At 47.9% G+C, this 12162-nt stretch overlaps 1 protein-coding gene across 3 annotated transcripts in view; it reads right to left on the reverse strand.

Moving 5' to 3' along the window:
- WNK2 (WNK lysine deficient protein kinase 2) overlaps positions 1-3648 on the reverse strand; it is a 111936-nt gene extending 108288 nt beyond the window's left edge. For 2 of the 3 annotated variants that reach the window (XM_079964929.1, XM_079964930.1), the window contains exons 1-2: positions 2892-3646; positions 726-1646 (exon numbers count right to left, since the gene is read on the reverse strand). In XM_079964929.1, coding sequence (XP_079821055.1) covers positions 726-1619 — 894 coding nt within the window. In that variant the 5' untranslated portion in view covers positions 1620-1646; positions 2892-3646. Of the gene's footprint in view, positions 1-725; positions 1647-2891 lie in introns of all 3 variants that reach the window. The other variant, XM_079964928.1, reaches the window with a different exon arrangement.
- Positions 3649-12162: the final 8514 nt, after the last annotated feature.

Here is a 12162-nt window from a genome sequence, read left to right on the forward strand (position 1 = left end):
TCAGGACATTTAAAAGACCTTCATAATAAACAGTACAATCCTATGGCCATCTGGGATTACTCCCACTGTAAGTAATCACCTATGCAAACTTCCTTAAGAGTAAAACCTGTAGGACCCAATGGAATTTGCTTCTTATTCAAACTCCATAGAATAACCCTGCCTGTGGTATTGTCTACAAGTAAAGTAAGACAAAGCCTGGCACTGCAAAACCAAGAAACAGCCCTGTGGTGCCTTTAACACTCACATAAGCATTGTAACACAACTGCTTTCAAGCAAATACTGTACATTCTTCCAAGATAAATTAAAAGTATTTTGCTGTGATTAAGTGCTACATTTTGTGGAATATTTAGTTCAGACTCTAGTAGCCTACAATGCAGCTGGTCCAGGAACGTTTTAACCCTTTGGAGGCCCTTCTTGACATTTGCTGAGCAGCTTATTTTTTAAAATTCTAGTTTACACTAGAGGCACCTTGCCCTTGGCAAATCACAGGGCTGAGAGAGTTAAACCTGGGAGGAGTGTGCATGCATATGATGTGGGGGAAGGGCTGGAACCAATGAAAACACGGGAGCTATAGTTAGCCCAGGAACAAGATAAGCTGTAGAGACGATTCCAACAAAGCTTTTTTAGATGACACTCTCCTGCACCCTGTCCTCAGCTTACAGGGCATTTAAGCACACACCCCCCCCCCCAAAAAAAAGTCATTCAGATAAGTTCTTGCCACTTACCTGGAGTTCGCACCAAGCCACTTCCACCCAGGTTTCCGTGTCCAGTCCCTTGTAGACTGTTTTGAAAGACCCTCTTCCGAGCTCGATATCAAACTTGAGAAACCTGCCATCGGGGGAGGTGGCCACCGCCTTCATGTCGGCCTCTTCCTCCTCATCCTCCGCCTCCTCTTTCTTGGACTTGCTCTGCTCCTTGAGAGATTCCGCCGCCTCTTTCTTCTCCGCATCCTCCTTGCCGCTCCTCTCCTTCGGCTCCTCGGCTGCTGCTGCTGCGGCTGCTAAACTAGGAAGACCCTCCGGGGCGGCGGCCGCTTTGGCCGGCTCGGCGGGCTGCTCCCCGGCCTGCGCCTCTTCCACCACCGGCCTCTGCCCTGCTTTCACCCTCTCGGCGATTATCCTCCTGGTTTTGGAGAAGAGGATGATCTTCTTCTGCTGCGGCTGCTGCGGCTCGGGCGGCTCGAAGGTGGGCTCCTCCTGGTCGGAGTCCACCACGCTCCTCCGCAGGAAGCGCTGGTGGGCTGCTTTGGGATCCTTGGCGTAAGGCACTCGCCGGAAAGGGGCGGGGGCCGCGGGCCGGCCTCCTCGCGGCACTGCAGCAGGGTCCGTGCCCGACGCGCTGCCGCCGCCGCCTGCTCCATCAATATTCATCCCCTTTCCGCCCGCAGGAGCGAAGGCAGCAGCCGCGGCAGCCGCTGGGAAGCCGGCGCGTTCTGCAGCGACAGCAGCTCCAACCTCGCCTCCCCGCCGCGGAGGTGCTGTCCTGGCCTCGCCCCCAGTTTCCATTACAGCTGAGCTCTCGGCAGCTGCCGCTAGAGGAGAAGGAGGTGGCGGGGCCGCCGCGGCCGTCGACGGTGCTCGTGCCGCCGCCGCCGCTCGGTGGGAGTCATCACGGTGCATCCTTCCGGGGAAGCTCAGCCCAGCCACCTGCCAGGCGAGAGAGAGAGAGAAAGAGCGCGGTGAGGAGGCTGCGGGCCCCACCTGGCGAGGGACCACGAGGAGGAGGCGGACACCTGCAAGAGGGGAATGGCCGCCGCCGCCCCCCCGCCCCCCCAGCGAGACACGCCGGGCGCAACTCCGGAGAGGATCTCCTGACAGCCTCTCTCCACGCTCGAAGGCGTGAGGAGCGCTGGAAGGAGCATCAAATGCAAAAGCTCCCGAGAGGCAGAATAATGGAGAGACAGGGACTCTCCGAGGAATCTTGCTAGGGGTTGTCTCCAAGTGCAGGTCCCTCGCAGGCAACTCGAGTCAATGGCTCGCCCCTTTCCTTAGCCAGGATCCCGGTTCCAACCTCGCTCCCCCGCCCCCAAATCCTAGCCAGTGCCTTTCAGCCACAAGCCGCTCAGACGCTTCTCCAACTCCACGTTATCCGTCCCTTTAAAGAGCAGAGCGCAGTCTCCGTCGCCCAGCTCCCCCCCCCCCACCGCCATCCCCGCCCCCCTCTGCCCAAAGTCTCCAGCCGGGCTTCCCCTCTCGCCTCTCCCTCCGCCGCGACGCGCCCACGCAGAGCCTTCGAGACCCCCCGGGGCCGCTCACGCGCTCGCACCTCACCCCGGGCTTCCGCCTCCCCCGCCCCCTTTTGCCCACTTCAGTCATACTGCAGCTCCTCGGTGGAAAGCCATATTGAGGCTGGAAAATGGGAGAGGAGGGCGGGATGCGAGCAGCCAAGGCGAAGCTCGCCCAGCGGGAAGCCCCGATCAGACCTGCCGCTCCCCGACACCCCCCTCGCCGCAAGCTTCGAGCGCTAGAAAGACAGGCAGCGTCGCCGTCGTCAAACGAGCACGAGGACGGGGCTGGTCTTTCGCCCTGCCCAGCTCTGCGAGAGAAGCCGCCGCTTAGATAATAGCGCGCAGCAGCAGCAGCAGCGCCAGCGCGGGCAGGGCGCACAATCGAGGCAGCCGCCGCAGCGAGCCGGGCTGAGGGGGAGGCGAGGGGCTGCGGCGGCGGCGTCCCTTGTAAAGCAGGCGGCGACCGACGTCAAGTGCCCGACCACGCCAAAGAAGAGGGTGGCGGCGGCGGGCGGCTGGAGGAAGCAGGTGCCTCGGCTGCACAATGGAGCTGCTCACCTGCGCAGCCCGGGAAGGGAGAGAAGGCAGGCAGGCAGGCAGGCAGGCTGGCAAGCAGGCAGAGCTAATAACGAGACAGGTTCGTCGCGCGGAGGGGGTGACTTACCAGGAGGAGAGGGCCCCCCCATCTTCACTGCTGCCCATGGAGGTTGGGGGCGGGAGGGTGGCAGAGGGACGGCTCGATTCTTCCGTTCCCAGTCATGGAGCCCCTGCAAGACGCGCGCCCGCCGCCGCCCTCACAGGCCGGGCTCTGCAGCCCCCGCCTCCCCTCCGCCGGGCAGCCTCGTCCTCTCGCAGCCCCCTCCGCCGGGGATCCTCTCGGCTTCGCGGCGACGTCCCAACGTCGTCTCAGGGGAGAGCTCCGGCGAGCCACCGGCCAGGCGCTGAGGAAAAGAAACAAGAATAATCCCCCTCAGGCGAAAGAGCGCGGCTGCTCTCTCCCTTGCTGCCGCCTCGCCGAAGCCAGCGTGCAGGAAACCTCGGCCCGCGCTTGCCCATGCGCCCCTCGAGCGCGTCCTCTTTTCCTCTTTCCCCCCCTCGGCGCTTTTGTCAATGGAAACTGCTCTCTAATGAGCGTCCCATTTAACGGACGGGCCGGGAGCCACGGGCATCGCCGAGCAGCCAATGAGAAGGGCTGGGAGGAGGTGGCCCCCTGCTAGACCCGCCTCGTGTCACCGGGGAATGAGGAGAGCGCCGGCTCGGCTCCCCCTCCTCAGCGGCGGAGAGCACGTCCCGACGACACACACACACACACCCCGCCTCCCTCTCCCCACAGCGCGGTTGCCTATTTCGCTGCTTCTCCTTCTTATAAAATAGCCTTGTCGCTTCGCTTCCAGTTCGCTGGTGGCAACTGTTTGCGCATGCCCTCTGCCCGAGCCGCAGCCCGTGCTGACCCTTGCCCTCCCGTGGGGCTGTAAAGCGATGGGGGCAATGGGGGGGGGTGAGGGCGTGCGTGCGTGTGTGCGCGCGCGCACGCGTCTGGGCTGAAGCGGCCACCGCGCGGAGCTGAGGGAGGCCTGGAGAGGGCGGGTCATGACGAGCAGGCGATGCCAAGGCGCGGGTTTAGTCCTGCGAGTGGAAAGGCAACAGGGGATTGGGGGTGGGGGATTGGGGACAGACTGAAAAAAATGGCGGGGTGAAGTCGGGAGGAGGAGGAGGAGGACGCGGGATGTTTCCATATGATTGTTGTGCTCTTCGCGGCGTGGTTTCCCCTGCCTGATGCAAGCTCTCCCCTCGGGGGACTTGGTTAGGCACAGCCCTATTTGCGATTTCCTCGGTGGGAGCTTCCTCCTTCCTCATAAATTGCTAGAAAACCACCTGCAGCTTCTCCGGGCCTGTTATTTATTTATTTCACGTCGCGCTTCATTCGGTGCACACGACGGGAAAAAAGGAATAAGCAAGAGAGAGGAACGAGTCGTGTATCCCAAGCTGTGGGAACACCCCATGACTTCTGCCGGATTGCGCTGCTCTGCGCCTGCAGGGAGGGAAGGGGGGAGAAGCTGCTCGGATACGGCTGTGGTTTTCACACCCCGAGGGAGACCTCCTCTTTCCCTTCAGCCGGTTATTTAACATAAACGCTGCGAATCAAAAGGGAGCGGTGTCCGCACATCCATGGGTCGCCGCTTGCTGCGCTTCAGCCAGAATGAGGGCACCGCTTCTGGCGGCTAATTTGGGGTGTCATGAAAGGGCAATAAATTGAGATTTATTATTGCATTCTTATTGCTTGTGGGATTTCCTTATGGGATTTGGGGCATCAGGTGCTGAAATATCTTGGCCAGCCGCGGTTGCTATGCACCTGGACTGGGGGAAGGGGAGCACCGTTTGCTCTTTTGCCTCAGGCGGCAAAGTGTCTTGGGCTGGTCCCAACTGCCATTTGTTCCATCCCCCTTCTACCTTCACTGCCAAATGCAATATCCCTCAGAATATCAGGTGCTGCTAGTCATAGGTGGGCAGAGTGGTTGTTGCACTCAGGTCCGGCTTGTGGGGTTGCCACAGGCATCACTCAGCACCTGGCTGGCTCAGTTGGTTAGAGCATGGTGCTGATAATGCCAAGGTCACAGGTACATATTCCTACATTGTGGGGGGTTGGACTAGATGATCCTCAGGGTCCCTTCCAACTTATCCTGAAAACAGGATTCTGGAATAGATGGGCTTTTGAACTGATCCAGCCAGGGCCCTTCTTCTGCATATTACCTATCTACCTATCTGTCTATTAGTAGTGGACAAGATCTTGGGTGACCTGGCAGCTGAATCACTTCTGTTTACTGGGCAGAAGAGAGGGAATAAAGCAGCATGGGAGTTGGCACAGTGCAAACACACCAATGGGACCAATCCAGCTGTTCTGCTGGTGTGTTTGCACCACTACAAATTCCCCATTGCCCTACCCCACCTGCTAAAGAGCAGCAACTCAGCTGTCAGGAGGGCAGGTGAGTGCCACCGCCCCACCTTGCCACCCACTGCTTAGATGTAGATAGGCAGATGCATGTGCTTCTAAGGAACCTGGACATTTATGCAATGATAAGGATTGATTCCCCCACTCACCCTTAACTATAGTACCTAACTATAGTTTGATTGTGACTTGGGTTGGAAAAGAGAAGTGCCCACTTCCCATATGCTATGATCTCAAGTAACAATTCAATTCCATGTACCTGTAATTAATTCAGGAAAGAGAATATACCATAGTAGCAGTAGTAGCTGCTCACTACACATAAGAGTAACATGTAGTTACCCTCAGGGCAAAATTTGCAACCCAAATTCTCCTTATGCTCCTTATGTGTTTTCTCTAGAGAGAGAAGCTGAAGGGCAGAATGCACAACACACACATTCCAGAGTGGGACTCCCTTCTAACTGGTAGATGGAAAGCCTCATTAGTCCATAGCCTCTCAGACTGGCTGCGATGAAATTACATCTCCCACTCTTAGTTCCTCATCTGCAAAATGCCTTCCTTGCAAACGAAAGTTAGGAATCAGGAAAAGATGTAACATTATGCCCAGAGATTTTTAAACATTATCTCTATCTAAATGAAATAATTGGCCAACTAAGCATTCTCTGAACATGATCATTAGTTTTAATATCTGAACTGTTGTTATTACTGCTGGTTGTACACTGCTACACGTGCCACCTGTTTGTCAAGGAGTATGGTGCAAAAGGTTTGAAATAAATAAAGGTAAATGAATAATGGTAGCAAATAATATCTGAACCAATCTGTTTGAAATGAGGACTAAGACTGGAAGTGACAACAAGGGTATTCATTCTCTGTGTAAAAGAAAAAAGAAAAAGAAATGCAACAATCCACTGAACATATTTTCTGAAAATTAAAAAAAAAAAATTACCTAGGCAACCACAGCTTTATTTTTCAAAATAGAAAACAAATTCTTCTTTTTAAATGAAAAACTTGAAGTTTAATCTGACAGATGGCTATTTTAAACTGTGTGAAAATTCTGGTGATTTCTTTGTTAAGAAATATAATTGATGTATTTGATAATGCGGTGTTAATTGGTGCACTGAAACTTGTTAAGGACCAAATCATTTATCATCATTATTTATAATTTAATATGAACCTTTAAAAAATTGTTTAGGCTGCTCCAGAATCCTATAGATTTTTGATAGTTAAAGTTTGCTAAATGAGAAAATTAAATGCTTGGAAGTCATAGGCTACCTTTTTCAATCCACTTAAATGTGGGTGCTTTCATCCAACTTATATAGTGTGCACTGTCTGGAAGCCTGTTTGTCTGCACAGCTGTGTTCTCCTGAACCACTTGACTGGTTTAGGTAAGAAAAGCATCATCAGAACACTGAAAAGAAAGATAAGGCTCTGTTTGGAGGATCTGTGACTTTTAGTCTAGCAAAAAGAGTCATAAATAACCTGCAAACACTCCCTTTCTCTTGGGACTACTTCCATCAGATTAGATATGCAAAGGATTGCACTGTCAATCTTTATTTTTCTTATTTATTTATTTATTTATTTATTTATTTATTTATACAACAAGAAAGAAAACACACACAAAAACACAAATACCAAATTACACACAAATTACAAAAATAACCATAGCCACATAATTTTCTTGGCAAACAATAAAACATCTATTGGTCTTAACACTAAAGACCCAACTTCCCATCTATTCCATATTTCAAATTCATGTTACTTACTGCCACTACACATTTTTTTCATAATTAAACTTATTCTCAATAAATCTAATTTCTTCTGTCTACCTAGCAACTATTACTGAAGTTCCTCGAATGCTGCAACAGAATTTAAACTACTATATTTATTTTTCAGATATTCTTTGAAGACCTCCCATTTAGAAACAAATTCCTGTTTTGGTTTATTCTTTATCTTTTCTGATAAACCATCTAATTCGGCATATTCTGTCAGCTTTTGGATCCAATCTTGTATAGAGGGGATTTCATTACTCTTCCATTTTGCTGCGATCAAAACTCTTGCTGCCGCCGTCGCATATAAAAAGATACCCTTCCTCTTTTGTGGAATATCCAAATCTGTTATTCCCAGGAGGTAGGCCTCTGGTTTTTTATTGAAAGAGATCTTTAGCATTTTTTGCAGTTCTGCATGTATACTCTCCCAGAATACCTGTATTTTCCTACATGTCCACCACATATGGTAGAATGTTCCTGAGTCAACAATGTTCCTGAATGACAATGTTTCAATGATATATGCTATCCTTGTCTAAAATGGCAGCTCCCTACTCCAGCCTCACTGGGCATAGGGTCACACACATGCCCAAGCATCTATTTTCCAAGAAACAAATAAATTTGTCAATTATTGAATAACTTGCCTGTTCCCAGTGGCCAAACATTCTGGTGGGCATTTCTGTATCATATCCTGCAAAATTTAGCCAACTTCCTGTAATTTTGATGAATGGCAATATAGCATTTTATTTTTGCATTGGCTGGAATATTTTCTGGCCTTGCTTTTCACAAGGAAATAAAATGTACATTTATTTACCTGTATTATTATTGCCTTCTATTCGTCTGCCTGAAAACCCACATGGATGTTTTCATACATACCTAGGGTTTCATGTGTGGTTCACTGCAATTCTGTCTTCCTTCTCAGCACTGCTGCTCTCAGAAAGTGATAACTGTTTCTGATTCTAGTTCTGAGCCTCTAATTCCAAAGTTCACTGTGTCTATTTCTGTTTTATGCAAAAGTTTTTCGAGTTTCTGTATAAGATGCTAAAAATAACTAAAAGCTTATAATATTCCTTGCTAAAATTAATTTCAGTCTGATGTATGAATCATAGGACTTTACATATATAACTCCTTCAACCAATATGTTGGATGGGCTGTTATAACTAATAGGAACCCAAAGGGCTCCTCAAGAGATGCCAAGCGAGTGGATTACATATTGAAGTCATATATATTCATTATCCAGCCTAAAAAACAGCCTTCATGTGCTTTCTTATATTGCTCTCCTTTGAGAGGCATTTTAAATGTTGTGGCTTACATGTGGAAGCAACCAAACACATAGCACTTCCATATGGTGGTGTCAACATCTGAAAACCTATCACATATATGGTCACTGCCGTTGCATATGGTATCTCCATGCCAGTGGTGCACAGGCAGCAAGTGCTTTCATGGGGTCCACTGCATGTGACTGGGGAGCAAAATGGTACATTACAAATGAAACATGGGGGTTTCTAACCACCATGTTTCCTCTGTAATGCTTGTGTGGGTATAGGTGACATTTGCAATGGCTACTTTCCAGTTCATGCTTTCCAATGAAACACAATTTTTTAAGAAAATGAATCCAGTGAGGATCTGGGAAATTATAGGCTGGTTAACCTAACATCTGCCCCAGGAAAACCTGCGAAAAGTATGGTTAAGGTGACATAATCAAGGCATACAGAAGAACGGGCCTTGCTAAAGCAGAGCCAACCTGTCTCATGTTGAGAGTGTCAACAAGGCTATAGATAGTGATGATCCAGTTGACACGGTGAATTCAGACTTTCAAAAAGCTTTTGACAACGTACCTCATGGCAGACCCCTGAGTAAGCTTAGCGGTCATGGAATAAGAGAAGTCATCTTGTGGATCAGGAATAGGCTAAGGAGCAGGAAGCAGAGACTAGAAATAAATGGACAATTCTCTGAATGGAGAGATGTATGAAGTGCAGTCCCCCAAGGACTGGTTTGGGACCTGGGACATCCAATGAGACTGAATGTGGAAGATTCAGGACAATTAAAAGAAAGTACATAGTTATATAGTACATAGTTAAACTATGGCATGTGAGCCCACAAAAGGTAGTGATGGTCATCAGTCTTGGAAGTAAACTCAGCTAGGGTAGAAAATGGCCTTGAGGATATTTGTTAAGGATAATTTATTCAATTTATTGCACCAAGCGGTTCAGGGAGGCATACATAGTCCCCTACCTCAGCACTCCCATTTTATCCTCGCATCAGCACTGTAAGGTAATACAAGCTGAATGGCTGAGTGTAGATTTGAACTAGGGTCTCCCTCAGTCCAGTAGTCTAACCACAGCAGCACACTGGCTCTCTATTGCTGAGTACTTACAGGGTTAAGTAGCCCTCTCTCTCACCTGCTGATCTTCTCCTGCATTATATCAGGAAATGTGCATTTGCGAAGGGATATTTGCCAAGATACAGTGTAGTTCTGTCCTGTGGCATGCATCTATTACTATCAGAAACACTGACCATCCTGAGATGCTGTCATTTTCAGTATCTATCACAGGAGAGGCTACAACATTCTCCCCTAGAAGATCACCTCAATTGGAGATGGAAATGTGTTTGAAATATTTCCCCCTCCCCAGGATATGTATCCTTTATTATGTATTGTTAGCCTCGCTGGGAATTTATTTGAAGGGCAGGGTATAAATTTATCTCATTAATGAATCAAGATCATTCATTGATCACTTAAATACAAGCTTTATTTGTGTTTTCAATCTGGAGGCCAATTTTGTTTTGGCCTGTATCACTGCTAACTTTTGAAGTGGTCTTATCAGTCATCACTTATCAGATGTTCAGCATGCTCTTAGGCAGTTTTGTGAGGGTGGGGCATATGCCTCTTGTGTATCAGAGTTAACCGAAGTATATCCCTGGTGTGCATCCCAGTGAAGTTTAAATCCCATATGCTTATTAAACACAAATAATAGATCATTTAATAGATGAGTGACAAAAACTGCAATTTATTTGCCACTTAGCCAGGAATAGACTCAGAGAGATGTATCCATAAGACGATGAGTTGTGACTTGGAACCAATTTATTAGGCAGAAACAATATTTCTTATTATGTATTGATTGGCTGCAGAGTTCTGGCTGTTACATTTCCTAAATAAAATAGCATAGCAGGTTTAAATATTTGATGTCTTCTAGACTAGGTGGATTTCAAAGTAAAAATATTTCATCCCATGTTCTTACTTTATCTGCATATTCAAACGCATTTCCAGAGACTCCTGCTGTTCGGTAGATGGCATTGACAGCAGTGGTTCATTTGGGATAAATTTTATTCATTACTTCATTTAAAAAAATTTTTTTTAACCTGCCCTTCACCATAAGCTCCTCTGGGCAGGTTTCAAATGGAACAGAACCAAAGCCAAACAGGTGGATCCCCTAAGGAAAATACTTTAATTGTTAAATGCCTTTATGGTGAATAACTATGAAAACACCTAGTGATTCTGGCTTACTCAGTGACCTCTAGTGGTCAGGGCCTTGAGCAGGACACCAAAGGACGTCATCTGCAGTAGAGCCAGCCACATTGTTCATCCAGCCAGCCCAGTTTCGCTTGCTCTGAATGGTAACAGTTCTCCGTGGTTAGAGACAAGAGATATTTTGAGTCCTTGTGCCCAACATCCATTGTAACTGAAACTAATCACTAATCTAGGGACTTTGTGTAAACAAAGTATCTAGCGCTAACTTATATGGTCCTTCCAGTTCTGTCTGCTTCAATGGATTTTACAGGAAAAACAATTCTTTTAAGCAGGGCGAGGACAAAGTAATTTCACGTAGCTGTGCATTATCCACAGGTGAACAGCCGCATTGCCTTCACATGAAACGGGTAGTTCTTCTGCATGCTCAGAGAGATATGCACCCTCCATTGAAATGAACAGAAAGCTCTGGTGGGTTTTGTGTGCTTAGGAAGAGCACTAGAGTATTATCCTTAAGCTATGTACTAGGTTGAATAAAACTGAACGTTTTCTGTAAAAGGTTTAATGCAACCTTGAACTGGTCTCCTATATTTTAAAAGGTTTTACAAACAGAAATTGTATAGCACATGCTATTTATAAAGCTACAAACAAGGACAAGGGTCTATACCACTATTTTAGTTCCCTTGGTCCTTTAGAAAGTAAAAACTAGCTTTGAAAAAGAGGTGGTCCAGGGATCAGGAACCTGGTTCCTTTTCCATGGCAGCATCATATGCATAGATAATGCCCCAGGTATTTCATATTAAAAGGAAATCAGGAAGCTGGGCTTGAAAAGACCTTTAGCTGAGAGCTTTTGGGAGCTGAAATGGACTATGAAGATCAATTTTGGGCTGTTTTCCATTGTATTGCAATTACATAATTTCATACACACAAACACACACACACACACACACACACACACACACACCCCACCCACTTTTGGCAGCTCCCAACAGAATATTATTAATAATCAAACTTTAAAACTTCCCTAAACAGGGCTGCCTTCAGATGTCTTCTAAAATTCAGATAGTTGTTTATTTCCTTGACATTTGATGGGAGGGCGTTCCACAGAGCGGGTGCCACTACCGAGAAGGCCCTCTGCCTAGTTCCCTGTAACCTTACTTCTTGCAAGGAGGGAATCGCCAGAAGGCCCTTGGCGCTGGACCTCAGTGTCCAGGCAGAACAATGGGGGTGGAGACGCTCCTTCAGGTATACTGGGCCGAGGTCGTTTAGGGGTTTAAAGGTCAACACCAACACTTTGAATTGTGCTTGGAAACGTACTGGGAGCCAATGTAGGTCTTTCAGGACCGGTGTTATATGGTCTCGGTGACCACTCCCAGTCACCAGTCTAGCTGCCGCATTCTGGATTACTATTCATGCTGCCAATATCATAATTAAAACCAATTGTTTTGACAATATATTTACATTGATATCATCAAAAATAAGACCCTGATGTTGGGAAAGATGGAGGGCACAAGGAGAAGGGGACGACAGAGGACAGAGGACGAGATGGTTGGATAGTGGTCTCGAAGCTACCAGCATGAGTTTGACTAAACTGCGGGAGGCAGTAGAAGACAGGAGGGCCTGGCGTGCTCTGGTCCATGCGGTCACGAAGAGTCGGACACGACTAAACGACTAAACAACAACATCATCAAAAATATCCAGTAGCATTAATTTTGGACCACAAACACTAGTTTCTTTAGTAATATTTATCTGTCAAAATTAA

Source organism: Podarcis cretensis, assembly GCF_951804945.1.
Source record: "Podarcis cretensis genome assembly, chromosome: 2".
In the NCBI taxonomy this organism is placed as follows: Eukaryota; Metazoa; Chordata; class Lepidosauria; order Squamata; family Lacertidae; genus Podarcis; species Podarcis cretensis.